The sequence below is a fragment of the Aotus nancymaae genome, unplaced genomic scaffold, assembly GCF_030222135.1.
Source record: "Aotus nancymaae isolate 86718 unplaced genomic scaffold, 86718_ANA_hifiasm-v0.15.2.pri h1tg000036l, whole genome shotgun sequence".
Taxonomy (NCBI): Eukaryota; Metazoa; Chordata; class Mammalia; order Primates; family Aotidae; genus Aotus; species Aotus nancymaae.
The window spans coordinates 88494180-88516955 of NW_026988450.1; the positions used below are offsets into that span (position 1 = coordinate 88494180).

Consider the following 22776-nt stretch of genomic DNA (forward strand, 5'->3'; position numbering starts at 1 on the left):
TAAAATACCAAAAAAAAAAAAAAAAAAAAAAAAAAAAAGCTGGGCATAGTGGCTCATGCCTGTAATTCCAGCACTGTGGGAGGCCAAGGTGGGTGGATCACCTGAGGTGAGGAGTTCGACACCAACCTGGCCAACATGGTGAAACCACATCTCTACTAAAAATATAAAAATTAGCTGGGCGTGGTGGCAGGTGCCTGTAGTCCTAGCTATTTGGGAGGCTGAGGCAGAAGAATTGCTTGAACCTGGGAGGTGGGGGGTGCAGTGAGCCAAGATTGTGCCATTGTACTTCAGCTGGGCAACAAGAGCGAAACTCAGTCTCGAAAAAGAAAAAAGAAAATTAGCCGGCCATGGTGGTGTGGGCCTATAGTCCCAGCTGCTTGGGAGGCTGAGGCAGGAGAATTGCTTGAACCCAGGAGGCAGAGGTTGCAGTGAGCCAAGATCGAGCCACTGTACTCCAGCCTAGGTGACAGAGTGAGACTCTGTCTCAAAAAAAAAAAAAAAAAAAAAAAAAAAAAGAAAGAAACTACTCCTCCTAAATAAATGCCTACTGGTGTTCTTACAGAAGACACCAATCTTGCATTCTAAATGAGCCCGAGTGTTGCTCTGTTGCCTGGACTAGAGTGCAGTGGCTCACTGCAACCATAAGGAGGTACTTCTGATGCATTATACCAACAAATTCTTTGCCTCAATACTCTAGTCATGAGCTGAATGTGGTAAACATCATACTCGCTGTGGTCTGTATAGGGAAAACTCAAATAATCATATCCAAAGCTATGACACCATATACATTCAAAACCTGCTTTCATCATATTAAACTAACTTCTCTCTGTCCAATTCTTTTCTTCTTTACCTGGTTTACCCACAGGCTGATATATATGTTGGTTCCCAATCTGTAGGAAAAGAAAAGTTCAGTCAATGCACTGTTATTTACAATGGGGTAATGACGTCTCTTTCCCACCCAGTCTATCCATCCCCTTGAACTTCTAGGCTAGATGCTGGGTATCAAAATGAACAAGACAGGATTCTGCATAAGGTCCCAGATGGGATGGGGGATCAGGCAAATAAGCAAATGATGCCAGTAGGATGTGTGGAAAGGACTGTGAGAGAAGCAAGCATGGGACACTCTGGAACCACAAACGTGGTGGTCATAACCCATTTAAAATGTTCTTAAACAGCTGAAAAGAAGGTAAATTAGTACAATTTCTATGGAAAATGAACTCAAAGAACTCAAAATAGAACTACTTATCAAAGAACTCAAAAGAGAACTACCATTAAATCCAGCAATCCCATGAATGGGTATACACCCAAAGGAAAATAAATCATTGTATCAAAAAGATATCTGCACTTCTGTGTTTATCATGGCACTATTCCCAATATCCAAGATATGGAATCAACCTATGTGTCCCTCAATGAATGTCTGGATAAAGAAAATGTGATATATGTATACAATGGAATATTATTTAGCCATAAAAAAGAATACAATCAGCCAAGCATGGTGGCTTAAGCCTGTAATCTCAGCACTTTGGGAGGCCAAGGCAGGCGGATAACTTGAGGCTAGGAGTTTGAGCCCAGCGTGGCCAACATGGCGAAATCCTGTCACTACTAAAAATACAAAAATTAGCTAGTCGTGGTGGCTTGTGCCTATAGTCCCAGCTACTTGGGAGGCTGAGGCAGGACAAATCTCTTGAACCAAGGAGGTGGAGATTGCAGTGAGCTGAAGTTGCGCGACTACACTCCAGCCTGGGCAACAGAGCAAGACTCTGTCTCAAAATATATATATATATATAAAATCATGTATTTTGCAGCAATTTTGGATGGATGCAGCAATGTGTAGGCCATTATCTTAAGAAAGTCAAATTCTGCATGCTCTCTTAAGTGGAAGCTAAATAATGCATACACATGTACCAAGAGTATGGAACAGACACTGGGGACCTGGAAGAGTAGGGGGGAGACAGCGATAAGAAATTACTTAATGGATACAATGTACACTATTTGGGTGATGGTTATACTAAAAGCCCAGACTTCACACTAAGCAATATACCCATGTAAAAAAACCTGCACTTGGCCGGGCGCGGTGGCTCACGCCTGTAATCCCAGCACTTTGGGAGGCCGAGGCGGGTGGATCACGAGGTCAAGAGATCGAGACCATCCTGGTGGTCAACATGGTGAAACCCCGTCTCTACTAAAAATACAAAAAATTAGCTGGGCATGGTGGTGCGTGCCTGTAATCCCAGCTACTCAGGAGGCTGAGGCAGGAGAATTGCCTGAACCCAGGAGGCGGAGGTTGCGGTGAGCCGAGATCGCGCCATTGCACTCCAGCCTGGGTAACAAGAGCGAAAACTCCGTCTCAAAAAAAAAAAAAAAAACCCTGCACTTATGACCCTTAAATTTATACAAATGAAAAAAATTTGAAATGTTCTTATATGGATGTTTCCAGTTTGCCTCTAACTAAAGGGTTTCAAATCCCAGGACTTCCCAGTGTCTGTATTCTTTCTGCCCGAACTCCCAACTATGCTTATCACAAAGAGATACAACCACAACAGTGATGGAAAGGGGCCTGATAGCACTGGGTGTATAGATTCCCATGGGCCTACACTGTCATCATCCCGAAAGCACTATGTGTGTTAGGACCTGTTGCTGTATCTCTACCAGTTCAGGCCAAGCCAGAGAAGTCAAACCACAGCCCAGAACTTCTGTCCCAGGGACAGGATAAAGTTTTCCTTAACACCAGTTCTCCTTCAAGTTGTCTTACCTGAAATTGCACTTAAAATAGTCTTTCTGAGGCTAACTACATGGAAAAAAATCTTTTTGGAACTACATTCTACTTCTGAAAAGAAAAACTTTTCTTGCTTACTTTAAAATAATGAACCGGATAATTTTATAGATGATCTATAAGGTCACATTCTTTTAAAATAGCAGCCAATTAAACTTCACTCTTGAATTCTTTACAATCTAACTCAAACTAAGTTATAATTTACAATTGTCTTTAAACAGCCATTCAGAAATAAAACTGTAGAACTGCTGTGTATTTGTGTTTGGGAATGGTGCTTTTGCCAACTTAAAAGGATTAAAGTACAGGAGATATACACAACTTAAAAAATTATGTGTGATCATAAGACTTAAGATAATTAAAAAGAGGGCCGGGTGCGGTGGCTCAAGCCTGTAATCCCAACACTTTGGGAGGCCGAGGCAGGTGGATCACAAGGTCAAGAGATCGAGACCATCCTGGTCAACATGGTGAAACCCCGTCTCTACTAAAAATACAAAAAATTAGCTGGGCATAGTGGCGCATGCCTGCAATCCCAGCTACTCCGGAGGCTGAGGCAGGAGAATTGCCTGAACCCAGGAGGCGGAGGTTGCAGTGAGCCGAGATCGCACCATTGCACTCCAGCCTGGGTAACAAGAGCGAAACTCCGTCTCAAAAAAAAAAAAGATAATTAAAAAGAAAACCACAGGTCATAAAAAAAATAATGAACTGGCTAATAGATATAATTTAAGATGCTTTACTTTCTACTGAGAAGAGAACTACTTCTTTAAAATACGAGGGGTATAAAAATAGAAAACACAATTAAAATTGTTCCTCCCTCACACAATCAAGTTGTTTTCAATGTCATTTAACATCTCTGATTTTAAAGGTGTGCAAAACTCTCAGAGCTTGAAGGTCTGAAGAATGATACCGTATCAACTTACTTTTGTGTAGCACTTTCTACTTTATGTATCATTTTCATATCATTCATTTGTTCAATGAACAGTTATTGAATATCTGCTTTGTTCCAGGCACTGTTCTAAGTATAAAACAAAGATCCTGCCTGGGGAGCTAATAGCTAACAATGCAGTGGAGGGAGACAGATAATAAACAATGAAAATCTATTAGTATATTCTGTGTTCTGTTTGGAGAAGCTGTGTCCCACAAAGAAAGGAGATGGCTGGGATAGAAGGAGAGGAGTTACAGATTTTTTGGTTTTGACTGACTGACTGATTCAGTGATGGAAACTCACTCTGTTGCCCAGGCTGGACTGCAGCGGCACAATCTCGGCTTACTGCAATCTCTGCCTCCCAGGTTCAAGTGATTCTCCTGTCTCAGCCTCCAAAGTAGCTGGGATTACAAGAGCCCACCACCATGCCTGGCTAATTTTTTGTATTTCTGGTAGAAATGGTGTTTCACCACGTTGGTCACGCTGGCCTCAAACTCCTGGCCTTAAGTGATCCACCCAACTGGGCCTCCCAAAGTGCTGGTATTACAGGAGTGAGCCACCACACCAGGCCCTTATTTTTATTTTCTTGAGACAGGGTATTACTCTTGTCACCTAGGCTACAGTGCTGTGGTGTGATCTCAGTTCACTGCAGCCTTGATTTCCCTGGCTCAAGTGATCCTCCTGCCTCAGCCTCCTGAGTAGTTGGGAGCTGGGACCACAGGTGCACACCACCACATCCGGCTGGTTTTTATATTTTTTCTAGAGACGAGGTTTCGTCATGTTACCCAAGCTGATCTCAAACTCTTGAGCTTAAGTGATTCGCCCACCTTGGCCTCCCCAAGTGCTGGGATTACAGACATGAGATACTAACCCAGACCAAAGCTGCAGTTTTAAGTACGAAGGTCTGGCCTTCTAAGAAAGTGATCTCTGAAAGGGAAGCCTTCTAGCAACTTGGGAGAAAAGCAGCTTGGAGAGGGAAGAGTCCCAGTAGGGCAAACCCATTGGGTGAGGAACAGCGAGGTGATCAGACAGCTAGAGAGGCGTGAGGGCAAGGAATGGTGAAAACGGGCCAATACTTTAACAACAGTGTCTACTGGCTGTGCCATACTCAATGCCATACTCACTGCTTCAGGCAATAAAATCCATGCCTTTTTTTTTTTTTTTTTTTGAGACAGAGTCTCACTCTGTCGCCCAGGCTGCAGTGCAGTGGCGTGATCTCGGCTCACTACAACCTCTGCCTCCCAGGTTCAAATGATTCTCCTGCTTCCACCTCTTGAGTAGCTGGGATTACATGCGCATGCCACCACGCACAGCTCATTTTTGTATTTTTAGGAGAGACAAGACTTTACCATGTAAGCCAGGATGGTCTCAATCTCCTGATCTCATGATCCACCCATCCTGGCCTGGCCTCCCAAAGCGCTGGGATTACAGGTGTGAGCCACCGTGCCCATCACTTTTTTTTAATTTAAAAATTTAAAAAATTTCTGTGGTGCCTGTCCCTGGCCAGTGAGCTCATGGCAAGCCGAGTGCTCCCCATGTTCTCTCCTTTCTCTCTTTTTTTTTCAGATGGAGTCTGGCTCTGTCACTCAGGCTGGAGTGCAGTGGTGCGATCTCAGCTCACTGCAACCTCCACCTCCTAGGTTCAAGTGATTCTCCTGTCTCCGCCTCCTGAGTAGCTGGGATTATAGGTACATGTCACCACACCTGACTAATTTTTGTATTTTTAGTAGAGGCAGGGTTTCACTATGTGGTCAGGCTGATCTCGCACACCTGACCTCAAGTGATCCACCTGCCTTGGCCTCCCAAAGTGCTGGGATTACAGGCATGAGCCACCACGCCCAGCCCCCATGCTCATTTTAAAAGGTTTAAATACAAAGAACTTTCTGGTTGATACTCCGGTAACAAAGTTTGATGAACCAGAAAATCCTATTCTCAGAACATCCCAGAGTAATCCAGCCAATGTGTGATCATGTACAACCTGCTCGGGAACTCAGCTACAGAAAATGAGAGACCCTGCTTCAGAAGTCTGACAGGATGAGTATGTGGAGCTAGGCCTCGTGCATAGTTCTGTGAGGAACCAGCTGTTCACTTTGGAAAAGTCACAGAGCTGTGAGGAGATGTGTTTTTTCCATTTGTAAACTGAAGCTAATAACACCTAACGAGACAACTAGGTTGTCATCACAAAATGAACATGCTGTCAACCTGTATATTAAAGTCTAAATAGGTTTTTGCTTTTTAGGTTCACTAATAGGATCAATTTTCCAGTAGCCAGTTATTAATATTTATTAACTAGTTCACACCCATTTACCATCTACATTGCTTTCTAGTCAAAAGGTTCTCCCTGAAGCTGTGGCACATTTTCTAAAGTGTTAAAACCTGGAGTGTTTCAAGAAATGGGGCCAAAACCAAATGATTATCTTGAGGAAAGCACAAATGAGAAAAAAATTAGAAATGGTTATAGTGTGTTAACAGTCCCCATGAAGGGAGTGAGTGAAGTCTGTTGAGCCAGGCTGGCTATATGTGCATAAATGGGGCACTTAGGCAAGTTTTTTTTGAGTCTTGTTCTACTCACTTGTGAAATGTAAATGACGACAGCACCCAATGTGTCAGGAGTGATGTGACACAGCACCCTGCAGTACTAAGCAGGTCCTCAGCTAGCACTACTTACTATTACTATTGCCTCCACCAGGCACAAAGCAAACTGAGATCTTAGGTGGGCCCATTATGTGTCACCTGACTGTCTTACAAGTTCTTCTTTTTTAAGATAGAGTTTGGCTCTTTTTGCCCAGGTTGGAGTCTAGTGGCGTGATCTTGGCTCACTGCAACCTCCGCCTCCCTGGTCAAGTAATTATCCTGCCTGAGCCTCCCAAGTAGCTGGGATTACAGGTATGTGCTACCACGCCCAGCTAATTTTTTTTGTACTTTTAGTTGAGACAGGGTTTCACCATGTTGGCCAGGCTGGTCTCGAACTCCCGACCCTCACGTGAGCCACCCACCTCAGCCTCCCAAAGTGCTGGGATTACAGGCGTCAGCCACCAGGCCTGGCCACAAGTTATTATTAATAAAGCATTTCTGCATAATCCTTCTATCCAGGTTTGATTAATTAACAAATTCACATTTTTTCTGTGTACCTTCTATGGGCCACACACTGAAACACAAAGAATTTTCCTCATCCAACAAATTTCCAATTAGCAATCTTCTAAATAGCTAGTATCTTGAATAGGACTTATTTCACACCAATTCTCACTCCTCCTTAACAATTTCAGACTAACTGCTTGTTATGCATTAGTCTCTTCAACATAAGGAAGGAGCTCAATGTATGGAAATGTTAAATGGCTGATAATGCAACTTTCTTGCTCATGAACTAAAGAACGTTGGCTACTGCACCTGACTGGGTGATATTTTATAGAGAAAAAATGTTTGCAAGATTTTAAGCTAAGTGTTGACAGTTACCTTACTACACGTGTGACTAGAAGTCAACTCAGTAGTTTCACCCTTATCAGGGTAAAACTTTAACTCCATAAGTCTGCTACCTGACAGGCACAGCAAGTGTTTAAGGAAATCTGCATTTAACTTAAACAGACATCTACCAGTGGAAATTTGGGGTTGGTTTGCTCAAATTAGTAAGATTAAGAAGATCTTAAATTTGGCTGGGCATGGTGGCTCATGCCTGTAATCTCAGCACTTTGGGAGGCCAAGGTGGGTGGATCAATGGAGGTTATGAGTTCCAAGACCAGCCTGGCTAACATGGTGAAACCCTGTCTCTACTAAAAATACAAAAATTAGGCGGGGACCTGTAATCCTGGCTACTTGGAAGGCTGAAACAGGAGAATCACTTGAACCCGGGAGGCAGAGGTTGCAGTGAGCTGAGATCATACCACTGCACTCCAGCTTGGGTGACAGAGCAAAACTCCATAAGAAAAGAAAGAAAAGAGAAAAGAAAAGAAAAGAAAAGAAATCTCAAATACTCAAATTAATAACCTAACATCACACCCTGAAGAACTAGAAAAACAAGAGCCAACCAACCCCAAAGCTAATAGAAAACAAGAAATATTCAAAATCAGAGCTGAACTAAATGAAATTGAGACATGAAAAACCATCCAAATACAAATGAAACCAGAAACTGGTTACTTGAAAAGAAATTTTTTTAAAATTAGTCTACTAGCTAGACTAATTAAAAAAAGAGAAAAGATCCAAATAAATACAATCGGAAATGACAAAGGGGACATTACCACCAACCCTACAGAAAAACACAAATAACTATCAGAGAATGTTATTAATATCTCTAGGTACATAAACTAGAAAATCTAGAAGATATGGATAAATTCCTGGACACAGACACACTCCCAAGACTGAGCCAGGAAGAAACTGAATCCCTGAACAGACCAAAAATGAGCTCTGAAATTGAATCAGTAATAAATAGCCTACTGACCACCAAAAGCCCAGGACCAGACGGTGATGAGCTGACAGCACTCTTACTAAAACTATTCCAAAAAACTGAGGAGGAAATCCTCTTCTCTAACTTACTCTATGAATCATTCTGAGTCTCAAACCTGTCAGAAATACAACAAAAAAGAAAACTTTAGGCCAACATCTCTGATGAACAGAGATATAAAATTCCTCAACAAAATACTGGCAAAAGAAATCCAGCAGCATCAAAACAAAAAGGTAATCCACCACAAACAAGTAGGCTTTATCCCTGGGATGAAAGGTTGGTTCAACATATGTAAATCAATAAATGTGATTCACCACATAAACAGAACTAAAAACAAAAACCACAGGATCATCTCAACAGATGCAAAAAAAAACTTCCAATAAAATTCAACCTCACTTCATGTTAAAAAAAACTCAAAAAACTAGGTAATGAAGGAACATACCTCAAAATAGTAAAAGCCATCTATGACAAACCCATGGCCAACATCATACTGAACAAATGGGCAAAGGCTGGAAGCATTCCCCTGAAGAACTAAAACAAGACCAGGATGCCCACTCTCACTATGTCTATTCAACATTAGTACTGGAAGTCCTAGGCAAGAGAAAGAAATAAAAGGCATCCAAACAGGAAGAGAAGAAGTCAAACTCCTGTGTTCGCAGACAATATGATTTTATACACAGAAACCTCCGCAGTTTTGGCCCAAAAGCTCCTACATCTGATAAACCAGTGGTCTCCAATCATTTTGGCACCAGGGACAGGTTTCGTGAAAGATCAATTTTTCCACGGACTGGAGGGATGAGGTGGCGGATGGTTTTGGGATGAAACTGTTCCATCTCAGATCATCAGGCATCAGAGTCTCATAAGGAATGTGCAATCTAGACCCTCACATGTGCAGTTCACAGGCCTATGAGAACCTAATGGTGCTGCTGATCTGACAGGAGGAAGAGCTCAGACATTAATGCTGGCTAGCCTGCCACTCATGTCCTGCTGTGTGGCCCGGTTCCTAACAGGTCATGGACCAGTACTGGTCTATGGCCCAGGGGATGGGGACCCCAGTGATAAGTAACTTTAGCAAAGTTTCAGGACACAAAATCAATGTACAAAATTCAGAAGCATTTCTCTACACCAGCAACATCCAAGCCGAATGCCAAATCAAGAATGCAATCCTCTTTAAAACAGCCACACACAAAAAATACCCAGGAATACAGCTAACCAGGGAGGTGAAAGATCTCTACAACAATAATTACAAAACACTACTGAAAGAAATCAGAGATGACACAAACAAATGGAAAAACATTCCATGCTAATGGATAGGAAGAATTGATACTGTTGTAACGGTCATCCCGCCCAAAGTGATTTACAGATTCAATGTTGTGCCTATCAAACTACCAATGACAGACATGCTTTACAGAATTAGATAAAGCTGCACACCTAAAATCATCTGATCTTTGACAATGTTCACAAAAACAAGCAATGGGGAAGAGTCCCTATTCAATAAATGGTGCTGGGACAACTGGCTAGCCATATGCAGAAGAATAAAACTGGATCCCTTCCTCACTGTATACCAAAATCAACTCAAGATGGATTAAAGACTTAAATGTAAAACCTTAAACTATAAAAATCCTTGAAGAAAACCTAGGAAATACCATTCTAGACATAGGCCCTTCCAAAGATTTCATGATGAAGACACCAAAAGCAACTGCCACAAACAAAAAATTACAAATGGGACCTAAGTAAACTAAATAGTCTAATTAAACAAGTTTTTCTTTACAGCAAAAGGAACTATCAACAGAATAAACAGACAACCCACAGAATGGGAGAAAGTATTTGCAAGCTATGCATCTGACAAAGGTCTAATATCCAACATCTATAAGGAACTTAAATTAACAAACAAAACCAACCTCATTAAAAAGTAGACAAAGGACATGAACAGTTTTCAAAAGAAGATACACACATGGCCAAAAAGCATATGAAAAAATGCTCAACATCACTAATCATTAGACAAAAGCAAATCAAAAGCACAATAAAATACCATCTCATACCACTCAGAATATCTATTATTAAAAAGTCAAAAAAGTAACAGATGCAAGGTTGTGGAGAAAAGGGAACACTTAGACCCTGCTGGTGGGAATACAAATTACTTTAGTCACTGTGGAAGCAGTCTGGCCATGTCTCAGAACTTAAAACAGAAGTAGCATTTGGCCCAGCAATCCCAAATGGGTACACACCCAAAGGAATATAAATCTTTCTACCATAAAGACACATGCATACTATGTTCATCACAGCACTGTTCACAATAACAAGGTCATGGAGTCAATCTAAATACCCATCAATGGTAGACTGGATAAAGAAAATGCAGTATGAATATACTATGGAATACTATGTAGCCACAAAACGAATGAGATCATTTCCTGTGAGCAACATGGATGGAGCTAGAAGTGATTATCATTAACTGAACTAATGCAGGAACAGAAAACCAACACCGCATGTTCTCACTTATAAGTGGGAGCTAAACACTGAGTACACATGGACACAACAAAAGGAACAACAGACTCCGGAGCCTACTTGAAGGTAGAGGGTGGGAGGAGGGTGAGGATCAAACACTACCTATCAGGGACTATGCTTATTACCTGGGTGCCAAATGATCTGTATACCAAACCCCTGCAACATGCAATTTACCTATATGACAAATCTGTACATGTACCCCAAAACTAAAATAAAAGTTAAAAAAAGGCCTTTATCAGTAATAGTTTAGAACATTACTATTAATTCTGTATCATTACCATATGCTTTTGTATCTGAATAAAAATTCTAGGCTATACCATCATAGATTTTCATAATCTTAGTTAAAATGTTAACTTTATTTATAGAATATTCTGTTCCCTGTTACAAATATTAGTAAACTTGGATATCTTATGACAAACATTGATGGTTCACGCATAGGTGAACTGGAAATCAAATCCTGGTGAAAAGTCAGGCTTACCGGACCCTGAAGACTTCCCTCCTCCCTGTCAATGCTGCCTCGAGAGAGTCTCACATCAGGTTTCTGAAGAAATTAAAACAAAATCAAAACAATTTCATTTTTGATTTGAATATTATTGACAGATTCTATATTAAATTCCTTCCTTTTTAACACGGCTGTCCTCTGAATAAGAAGAATTGAAAGTTTCCCAGTTTCAAAAAAAGTCCAGTGATGATGAACGAAGGCTGGCTGCCTTGGGAAGAACCCCATTCCTCTCCACACACACACACCTTATGGACTGGCACCTGTACCCTGTCCCACCCCATGCTGGAGAACCTGCAGTCCACTTCCATTCCAAGTAGCACAGCAGGCTTTCTTCTTCACTGAGAGACCCTCAATCCCAGGATAAAAATACAAGGCATTACTTTCTGCTTCCTGACAAAATACAGCTTATATGGATTTGGCTGTCTTGCCAAAGCAGCAAATGAATTCAATTACGAGATTGTTTTCCCACACTGCATCTAGAATATAGAAACCAAACAGAGAAATCTAGATTTTATGTAAATAATGGCACAGAAATTTCACCAAATATCAGAAAAAACAAAGTAGGATAGATGTCTTTATGGTGAAGGAGCAGGGCAGCAAGGCTTTTCCTCATGAAAACAACCCCGTGCTCCCGCAGTATGGGTTCTGTGGAGCCGTCAGCCACAGTGGCTCCTGCCTCCCCTTGGCCCAGGAACACTGGCCACGTACTTCTGCCTGCAAAACTTCTTTCACTCTTCAAGGCTCAGCCACACACCCTTTCTTCATAGCATGTTTCCCTCTTCAAGCAGAGCTGGTTACTTCTTAGCCTGTGCCTTACAGATATCTCTATGTTGGCACATACCACGCAGTAATTAGTTACCTCATTAGAGATGGAGTATCTTGATGTCTGATTTGTCTTTGCCTCTCCTATTTCCCACATCTGAGCCTGCCCCTGAGAACAACATCTGCAATCAATTGCTGGGCAGGGGATGGAGAAATGAGCTTCACCTCTACCTTCTTCTTTTTTTTTTTGAGACGGAGTTTCACTCTTGATACCCAGGCTGGAGCGCAATGGCGCGATCTCGGCTCACCGCAATCTCCGCCTCCTGGGTTCAGGCAATTCTCCTGCCTCAGCCTCCTGAGTAGCTGGGATTACAGGCACGCGCCACCGTGCCCAGCTAATTTTTTGTATTAGTAGAGACGGGGTTTCACCATGTTGACCAGGATGGTCTCGATCTCTTGACCTCGTGATCCACCCGCCTCGGCCTCCCAAAGTGCTGGGATTACAGGCTTGAGCCACCGCGCCCGGCCTCACCTCTACCTTCTTTTCCAATTCCAGTGCTGTAGCCCAAACCCTCTTCATTATACCACTTCCTATTAGTCTTTTTGCCTTCTGTCTTAACTGTCTCTAATCAAAGCCTGGGGTCAGTTGTGGGTGCCAAGGTGTGGTGGGAAGTTGGTAAAGGACACAGCCACAATTAAGGTAAGAGTGATCCTCTGATGGCACCGAGGTGAACTTTCCAGGACAGGGGCCCTGCACGGTCCTGTGCCTACTTCCTCCCTTCCCTCTTTCCTTCCCTCCCAGGCACAGTGCCTGGAGGTAGTGAATGCTGAGGTCTGAGAACAGGTCCTACCAGGAAGTGGGTGAAGGACCTCCTGATGGCTAATCACTAAAAGGGGGATATAGCTGATTGTTGTTAACAGTCCTCAGGGTTTCCATGTGGGAAAAGGTGAAACTTGTGTGTTATCCCTAAATTTAGGGCAGATTTTGGATCACTTATGGAAGAACATTCTAATAATCAGAGGCATCCTGAAAGAAAACAGATAGCTCTGATAGCAGGGAGTAAGCAAAGAGGGCAAAAGTCACAACTTTCTTGTTATCTGTTCATTCAACAGAATTACAAAATAGCTCATGTATATCAGCCCCATAACCTTAGTTACTGGCTGGAGCACACTCAACACATCGGTGTTGACTGAATTAATTTTCAAGCTACTACCTTAAACAAAAAGTTCCCTTTAATGTAAAAATATCCATTTAAGGCCGGGTGCGGTGGATCATGCTTGTAATCCCAGCACTCTAGGAGGCTGAGGTGGGTGGATCATGTGGTCAGGAGATCAAGACCATCCTCGCTAACACAGTGAAACACTGTCTCTATTAAAAATACAAAAAGCTTGCTGGGTGTAGTGGCATGCGTCTGTAGTCCCAGCTACTCGGGAGGCAGAGGTTGCAGTGAGCTGAGATTGTGCCACTGCACTCCAGCCTGGGTGACAGAGCGAAATTGTCTCAAAAAAAAAAAAAAATTAAAAAAATTAAAAACAATAGCTAAATATAGGTGGAAAATGACCTAAATCCTCAAATGCAGTGCTGGGTTTGGTGGCGTGTGCCTGTAATTTTAGCTATTAGGGAGGCTGAGGTGGGAGGACCCCTTGAGGCCAGGATATCAAGACCAGTCTGGGCAACATAGTGAGAACTCGTATCTACAAAGAAAAAAATTTTTAAAATTAGCTGGGCATGATGGTGTGTGCCTGAGTCCCAGCTACTGGAGAAGCTGAGGTGGGAGAATGGCTTGAGCCCAGGAGTTTGAGGCTGTAGTGAGCTATTATTGTGCCACTGCACTCCAGCCTGAGTGAATGACTGAGACTCCGCTATGTTAGAATTCTGTCAATCAATAAACCAGAAAAGTTCAGAATAAATATTTCTGAACTCTGAAGAGCATAACTTAAAACACTGTACTGTGTTTATATACACTATAATACCAAGGAACGATAATTTAAAAAATGAATTCTGCAGATGTAATATATATATAACTAGTGCCCACACAGGGGAATTCAAACCCAGAGGCATGGAATTGGCGACTGGGACAGAAAGTATGCTGTGTTTTTTACCAGAGAGGACTACCCCATTACATGTGGACAGTTGTGGCTGGGTGTGAAATACAGCTCAAGAGAAAATTCAGAGGGAGGTAGTCCCTGACTTCTAGGATAGAATCTTCTCTGACAGGTAAGATAGATATGAATAGACAGAACAGAAACCAGGCAAACACACGTAAGACTTCAACCATTGATTCCAACTGACAACTGAAGGGGAACTCACTGGGGTGGTCCTATTCCATGGAGTAGAACTCACAGATCCTATTCCATCGAATGCTGGGGTTCTACCACTGCCTGAATGAAAAGGAAGCTTTGTGGGTCCTAAACATCCCAGATATACTTAAGAAAAATATTCCAAAACACAATGAACTTTGATAAAATGTACTTGAGAGAACTTCAGATTGACAATTCACAGAACATTACTTAACATAAATATCAAGGTCAGGAAAGATTTTGGGAAGACCAAGGAACTGTTCAAGCTTAAAGGAAACTCAAGAGATGTGATAACTAAATACAACTCAAGATCCAGGACTTTTTTCTAGAAACGACATTCTGTGAACAACTGGTAAAACAAAGTCTGTTGATTAGCAAACAGTATCATATTATTGTTAATTTCCTGACACTGATAACTCGGCTGTGGTTATGTAAGAGAACATCCTTACTTTTAGGAAATTCACAATGAACTATTTAAAAGTAAAAAGCAGGATATGTGGTATTTACTTCCAAATAGTTAAAAAAAAATGGTATGTACAAATATGCAAAGCAAATGAGGTCAAATGTTAACAACTGGGGACTCCAGGTGAAGGGAATGTGGGACTTCTTTGTACTTTCTTGCAACTCTTAAAAAGCCTGAAACTATCCTTTCCCCCTCTGCCTATTCACTCGAGGGACCAGCTGGGAGCTAGGTCTACTTAGGTGTCCTGTTGAAGGGCTCTAAACAGAGGGTGGGTGGAGGCGATCAGGTTTGACTCTACTGAAGCAGGAAGGACAACAGTCTTTTATTATTTTTAAGAGACAGGGTCTTGATCTGCTGCTCAGGTCAGACTGCAGTGGCTTTTTACAGGCACAATCATAGTGCATTACAGCCTCGAATCCTGGCCTCAAGCAATCTTCCACCTCAGTTTCTGGAGTAGCTGGAACTACAGGTGCATGCCACCATGACCAGTTAGAGCTACAGTCTAAGAAAACAAAAGACCCAGCAGGCCCAACTTATGACATGGTCATTTAATAGTTATATGATTTTGGTTATTTTAAAATATTGTATATATCCTCGGTAGTCAATAATCTAAGAAAAGAAACATGCACTTACTGTAGAAAAATTAAGATACTACAAAAAATAGATGAAAAAACTACAAATCACTTAACCTTACCCTTTGGAAGTAATTATCATTAGTTAATATTATGGCATAATTAAAATGTAAAAGTAATTATCATTAGTTAATACTGTGGTATAAATGTATATTTACAAACATGGAACCACATCATATGATTCTGCAGCCTTCATGTAATATTTATACAGAGGAAACTGATAAAACAATGCTTAAGGCTGCACAATATTCCACTATATGAATATCATCATAAAATAGACAATGGTAGAGAAGGGTGTGGGCTGTGGCACCAGGTGGGCTGGGTTCAAATCAGGCTCCAGACCTTACAAGCTGTGTGACCTGGGCCTCAATTGCTTCATCTCTAAAATGGAACAGTAACTGTAACCAATACATAGGATTGTTAGGAGAATCAAACAAGTTAATATTTGCAAAGTACTAGGTTGGTGCCATAAAAAAGTTAAAATAAATAGTTCTTTTACTGTTGGACATTTGGGTCATTTTCAAAATCCTTTATAAATAGGTTGTAGATGAATACCTTTATATACAAATCTTGGACTAAGTCCCTGATTATTTCCCTGGGACAGATTTCTTTTTTTTTTCTTTTAGAGACGGGGCTCTCACTGTTATCCAGGCTGGTCTTAAACTCCCGTGCTCAAATGACCTTACTGTCTCCACAACTATGCCTGGCCTGGAGCAGATTTCTAAGAAAGGAATTACTAGGTCAAAGGGTTGGAACACTTGAAAAATCTTGCTAAAAGTTTCCAAATTGCTCAAGGCTGTCCTGATTTTCATCTATGTCAGTAATATGTGATACTGACTGTATCTGTATTACTGTATTATCATTTTAAAACTCTAAACTGGCCGGTCGCGGTGGCTCACGCCTGTAATCCCTGCACTTTGGGAGGCCAAGGCGGGCGGATCACCTGAGCTCGGGAGTTTGAGACCACCCTGCCCAACATGGAGAAACTCCATCTCTACTAAAAGTACAAAAAATTAGCCAGGCGTGGTGGTGCATGCCTATAATCCCAGCTACTTGGGAGGCTGAGGCAGGAGAATTGCTTGAACCCAGGAGGTGGAGGTTGCAGTGAGCCGACATCATGCCACTGCATTCCAGCCTGGGCAACAGGAGCGAAACTCCGTCTCAAAACAAAACAAAACAAACTCTCAATCAATTCATAAAGAAAATACTGTATCGCTTCTCGGTCTTTTGGCTAAGATCAAGTGTAGAAAATACTGTATAATATATTGTTGTGATTTGCTTCTCCTTCCTTTCCCCAAATAGTTGAACATTTCTATTTCTTATCACGAGATGCTAAGTTCCATGAAGACGTATGAAGCTGTCTGCTTCACTGCTGCATCTCTGTTATCTGGTAGAACACCGGACAAACAGGTGGAGGAAATTAATGCCCTGTGCACTTTTCTAGTGAATTAATGGTCCATGCACCTTTGGACAAGGCAAAACCTCTCTGGGCCTAGTTCCTCACCTGTAAAATAGTAGAATAATACCTACCTCAGTCAGTCATTATCAGAATTAAAGAAGTGCTTGGCAGCATTGTGCACATAGATGTGTAGTAAATATCTGCTGCAAGAATGCTTCAATTAATATCCAAGGCACAAGAGATATGTTATAGATAAGGAACCTGAAGTTTAGAAAGATTTAATTGCTTGCGACAACACAGCTCTTAAACAGTGGAGGTGGGCTTCAATCAGTCAACAGATAATAAGTACCTTCTACGGGCAGGAAATATTTACTGTTTTACTTAAACAAAAAATGTAACTCATTTATATTTTTGACTATAGAGTAAGGTACCGTGTTTCATGAATTTACATGAATTAACCTATTTTAATTTTCATATAAATTTCATATGACTTTTTAATGCATAATTCTTTAACGTGGTATTTTCCTAAAGACAGGATTTTAATTTTAAAATGAGAAAGGCTTAGCCATATAAAATCTACTTGTGTACTGTGAATGAAATAAATGCTTGAGCTTTTCTTTTTTCATGCAGTATACACAGACCTCCTGAAGGAAAGATGAGTGCCAACTGGGAATTGAAGAGCAATGCAGCCAAAGACAGCCAATCAGAAAGAACAGATTCTCGGCTGGGCACAGTGGCTCATGCCTGTAATCCCAGCACTTTGGGAGGCTGAAGTGGGGGGAATCACCTGAGGTCAGGAGTTTCAGACCAGTCTGGCCAACATGGTGAAATCTCTACTAAAAATACAAAAGTTAGCTGGACGTGGTGGTACATGCCTGTAGTCCCAGCTATTAGAGAGGCTGAGGCAGGAGAATCACTTGAACCCAGGAGGCGGAGGTTGCAGTGAGCCGAGATTGCGCCACTGCACTTCAGCCTGGCTGACAGAGTAAGACCCTGTCTTAAAAAAAAAAAGAAGGAAAAAAAAGAAGAATAGATTCTCCTCTTGTTGCTGCTACTGAATGAAGTAAAATCCTCTTGTTGCCCCCTTATGGAATATTCTAGATCTAAAGACAGAGTATCAAAGATAAAACTGGCTTGGTACAGTGGTTCATATTTGTAATCTAGTACTATGGGAGATCAAGGTGGGAGGAATGCTTGATCCCAAGAATTTGAGACCGCAAAAGCAGCACAGTGGAACCTTGTCTCTACTAAAAAAAATAAATAAATAAAAATAAAAATTAGCCAGGTGTAGTGGCCTGCCATAGTCCCAGCTACTCAGGAGGCTGAGGTTGGTAGATGGTTGCTGTGAGCTATGATTGTGTCACTGTATGCAAGCCTGGGTGACAGTGAGGCCCAGTCTCAACCACCACCACCACCACCATCACCACCAAAGATAAAATTATGCAACTTTTATTTAAAATCTTATATAAATGGATCACAGAAATAAAGAATGTTTGGGGCACTTTGACTATTTTCCCCACTGGTATGCGGTTTCTTTTTTAAAAAATATAATTATAACTAATGTACAATAAAGTGCACAAATCCTAAGTGTAAAGCTCAACATATTTTTATTTATGTGCACACCCACACAGTATACCACTCAGATCAAGACACCTCAGCAGGCAACCCAGCATACCCTGCCCAGCTGATACCTGCCCCAGACTCCCCAAAGGGACCACTGCTCTCACTTCTAGCCCCATGGACTGCTCCTGCCTGTTTCTGAATTTCATATAAAAGGACTGTAGAATATGAACTCTTCTGTGTCTGACATCTTTTATGAACATTATGTCAGTAAGATCCATTCCTCTGATTATATGTGGTGGGAATCTGTCCTTTTTTTATTGTTGTATAGTATTTCATTGAATGAATATTTATCCACTTTGATATTAACGGGCAAGTAGGTAGGTTATTTCCAGTTCCTGGATACCACAAATAAATGTTGTTATGAACATTCTTTTATGTATGGGCACATGCTCGTAATTCTAAGTATTACCAGAAGAGGAACTGTTGGGTTGCAGGTAAAAGGGACATTCTCACCAGGAGCAGATGAGAGTTTTGGTTACCTCACAGCCAGTGAAGACCTTGTTCTAGGTTGTGGGGACACATCAATAAACAGTTCAGCCTCATGTTGATATGGCTCTAGAAAACTTCAAATTTAAAGCTTATAGCTAAGTCTTTTCTCCTTTCACTATACTGTATTGCTTTCAAATCTGGAATCTGGTATGAGGGGTAAAACAAAGAGAGCTGTGACCTTGCTGCACCGCAGAAGTAGGACAGCAGTCTGGCTTCAGACAAGACAGCCTCTCGCCACTTCTCGCTAGTTCCCCATCTCAGCATTTAATTTTCATTCAGACTGACTGGATCTGCTGTGTGAGGGAATAATGCTCACTTATTTCTTTCTCAAAACACAAAGTAGGCTTTATATAGATAGGGCATTCTCACTTAAAATTAAAATTCTGTTTTTAGCATAGTACCACATTAGGAAATTATTGTGCACACAGTAATAAAAAGCAAGTTGCAAAGTTACTCTATTTTTAAGCAATGCTCAATAGGAAAGAAAGCCCTTTCAACCAGCTGAGGTTCTAACTAAGGCTGCCAGCACTCTCTGGCACTTGCTTTGTAAGACAGCTTTCATAGGGTGTATTTACAGGCAAAGAACTGTCAGAAAGGACAGTATCTGACCTGGGAACAAGAGAAGGGAGAATGAGGCCAGGTGTGGTGGCTGACGCCTGTAATCCCAACATTTTGTGAAGTTGAGGTGGGAGAATGGCTTGAGTCCAGGAGCTTGAGACCAGCCTGGACAACACAGTGAGACCCTATCTCTATAAAAAAATAACAAAATGAGCCAGGCTTGGTGGCATATGCCTGTAGTCGCAGCTACTCTGGAGGGAGGCTGAAGCAGGAGAATGGCTTGAGCCCAGGAGGTTGAGGAAGCAGTCAACTAGGATTGTGACACTGTACTCCAGCCAGTGCCATAGAGTAAGACTTTGTCTAAATTAAAAAAAAAAAAAAATGGGGATCTTCGTATAGTACAGAGTATCTGCTGTGGGACCATGAGACCTTGGGCAAGAGTATCTGGGCTGCCGCCATAAAATACATTCTGTGCAGTGCTGTTCAGATTATGAAGAGATCCAGAGGAGAGACTCCTTACCCACTATAGTACTCAAAAAGTAATAGAAACGACTAGCAATAGTAACCGTTAAGAAATGATGTGATCTCTGAAAACACAAGGGATTCAAGACATCTGTTTTGATCTAAAATTTGGGTAATACTACTGAGAAAGCAAGTTCATTTTTCAAATGAGAACAGAACTCATCTAACAGGGTGCAGAGCTGACCTTACTGAATTAAATGGCAGGAGCAGAGCAGTAGGCCTGGGAATGAACCAGTTTATGAAGATGAAAACAGAAAATAAGCATCTTTAGACCTTTTTACAGCAATTTGAAATCATAATTTTTGGACTGTCAAAAAAGTTTGGCTTATATTTTTATGTCTTTTTCTAGTTAATTATTTTTAAGTTTTATAAGAATATTGGTCTCCAACGGTTTAAAAACCGCATGGCCCTTCCATGCAGTTTGAGAAGCCCTGTACTGGAAAGCTCCTTGGCCCAAGAGGACTGATTGGACTTCTGACACACAGCTTCAACAATGAACTGATTAACCTAAAAGTAGTGCCTCAGCCTGGCCTGGTAGCTGCAAGGACACAGACCAAAAGCTTTGGGCCTAGCTCATGCCAGAGGGCAAGACACAGAAACAAGCTTTTAAATAGCAGACACCATGGAAACCCAACAGTACTCTTTACATATACGCAGCATAAAAAGGACCACAATGAGATATAATTAACAGTGTTAGAGTCTCTTCACCTAATGAAGGACCGTAAAGCATGTGTGTGCATATCCAGAGACCTACCTGCCACCATCACCACTCAACAGTGTCACGAGAGCTTCTACATCCAACACACACCACTTTCCAACTGATAAATGCTCAGGGTGGTCCTCATGCCACACCTGCAACAGGTGTTATTTTCAGTGTGCTAAGCTTTCCATGTAGATGTCTAAAAATCTGAATCTCCAGCCTAGACCACCTCCTCTGGGCTCTATGCCCTATATCCAGCTGCCTCCTCTGTATTCCCCTTTGCATATCTGAAACGTCCAAACCTGGCATGATCATGTTTCCCTGACATAAACTCCTCATTCTGAATTTTGTTGCATTACAATGTTACTTTTGGTGACACCAATGCTATGATTCCTGTCCTGGATTCTCCCTTCCTCTTGACCTCCTATACCAATTCACCAAATGTTGTGTTTTAAGTCTGTCTTCTCTGCTCCCCGCTACTTTGCCCCTTCTAGCTCAGACCCTGCTGTCACGTATTTGAATGACCATTCAATTTCCTAACAGATCTCTGCATTTCCTATCTTGCCCTCTGAGCCATCAGTCAGCAAGTCAAGGTCAAGGTGATCTTTCTTTTCTTTTTTTTCGGAGTCTCACTCTGTTGCCCAGGCTGGAGTGCAGTGACACAATCTCAGCTCACTGCAACCTCTGCCTCTTGGGTTCAAGCAATTCTCCTGCTGCAGTCTCCTGAGTAGCTGGGATTACAGGCGTGAGCCACTGCACTTGGCCTAAGGTGATCTTTCTAAGATGCCATCTGCTTCAAATCTTGAAAAGCATTGCCAGGCCTAAGATCAGAGAGTGACTTTGGTACCAGATGTCTCAAAATCAACTGGGGTGCTTGTTTTCACTCTAGGTCCTTGGCCTTTCCAGAGCTACTGCAGTTCTCTAGTCCCGGGGAACTGAGTTTTAAAAGGTCCCCTGTGACTTTTATGTACATTAAATTTTAATTTATTCATTTATAAAATAATTATAATATCTACTTCCCCTGGCTTTGTGCATTACTTGTTTTTATTTTTCATTCAACAAACACTTAGATGTTTAACACTGTATGGTGGTACGTTCACTGGCTCAATAAATATTGGCTGAGTCTTATTACTGTTGAATGAAGAGTACTATGGGAGCTGGGAGAGAGTGTTGAATAGATACAGTTCCCATCTTTGTGACGCTTACACTTTAGTGGAGGAGACAGGAAAACAAGCAAGACATTGTCATACAGTGAGAAACATTAGGAGAAAAATGAAGCAGGACAAAGACAGTTCTAAGTCATAGCTGCTGCCCTTAAGGAACTTTTATTAGAGAAAGAGGGTAAGAGTGAGCATGTGCAAGAGTACAAGAGATTGGGAGAGAGAATGCAAGAGTACACACCATAATAAAATAAGTTCACTCAAGCTTCATGCTTGGCACTCAGTAAGGTTCTCTGGCACCTTGTGGGTGGAGGCCAGGGATGTTGGTAAGAACCCCTACTATTCACAGGACAGTTTTCTACAACAAAGAATTACCCAGCCCCAAACATAAACAATGCCCAGGGTGAGAAACCCAGGTGTACGGAATGTATCCTCCTTGAGGTGACTCGAAAATAATCTTTAAAGATGAAAAGGTGTTCCTCAAACAGATTCCAGCGAATTGGGGAGGAAGAGGTTGAGCATGTCAGTCAGACACAGCAGCATTAGAAAAGGCATGAGTTAAACAGTCATTTACAAAAAGAAAAAAATAAACTCGTTAAAAAAAGAAACATTCATTCAATCAACACTGAGAGCTTTCCATATGTGAGGCACTACCAACTGAATGGCGAATAGGAAAGACATGGTCCATGGTTCCTGCACGCATGGGGTGCTCAGTCTAGCAAAAGCAAAAGAAAAAAATACAATACCATCTTATGAGCATTAAGAAAGGTACTTATTCCAGCCTGGTCAACATGGTGAAGCCCCATCTCTACCAAAAATACAAAAATTAGCTGGGTGTGGAGGTGTGTGACTATAGTCCCAGCTACTGGGGAGGCTAAGGTGAGAAGACAGATTGAGCCCAGGAGGTCAAGGCTGCAGTGAGCCATGATCATCCCACTGCAGTGTATCCTGAGTGACAGCAGGAGATCCTGTTTCAGAAAAAGAAAGGTACTTGTGTGGGAAATTGCCTAGATGCCACCATGGCCTCCAA

The 22776-nt window shown here is 41.7% G+C and overlaps 1 protein-coding gene across 31 annotated transcripts in view; it reads right to left on the minus strand.

The window, feature by feature from the left end:
* PTK2 (protein tyrosine kinase 2) overlaps positions 1-22776 on the minus strand; it is a 352445-nt gene that overhangs the window by 16771 nt on the left and 312898 nt on the right. For 18 of the 31 annotated variants that reach the window (XM_064384646.1, XM_012461207.2, XM_021672086.2 and 15 more), the window contains 2 exons: positions 11114-11176; positions 851-890 (listed from right to left, as the gene is read on the minus strand). In XM_064384646.1, the coding sequence (XP_064240716.1) occupies positions 851-890; positions 11114-11176 (103 nt within the window). Of the gene's footprint in view, positions 1-820; positions 891-11113; positions 11177-22776 lie in introns of all 31 variants that reach the window. The other 13 variants (XM_064384640.1, XM_064384638.1, XM_064384629.1 and 10 more) reach the window with 1 other exon arrangement.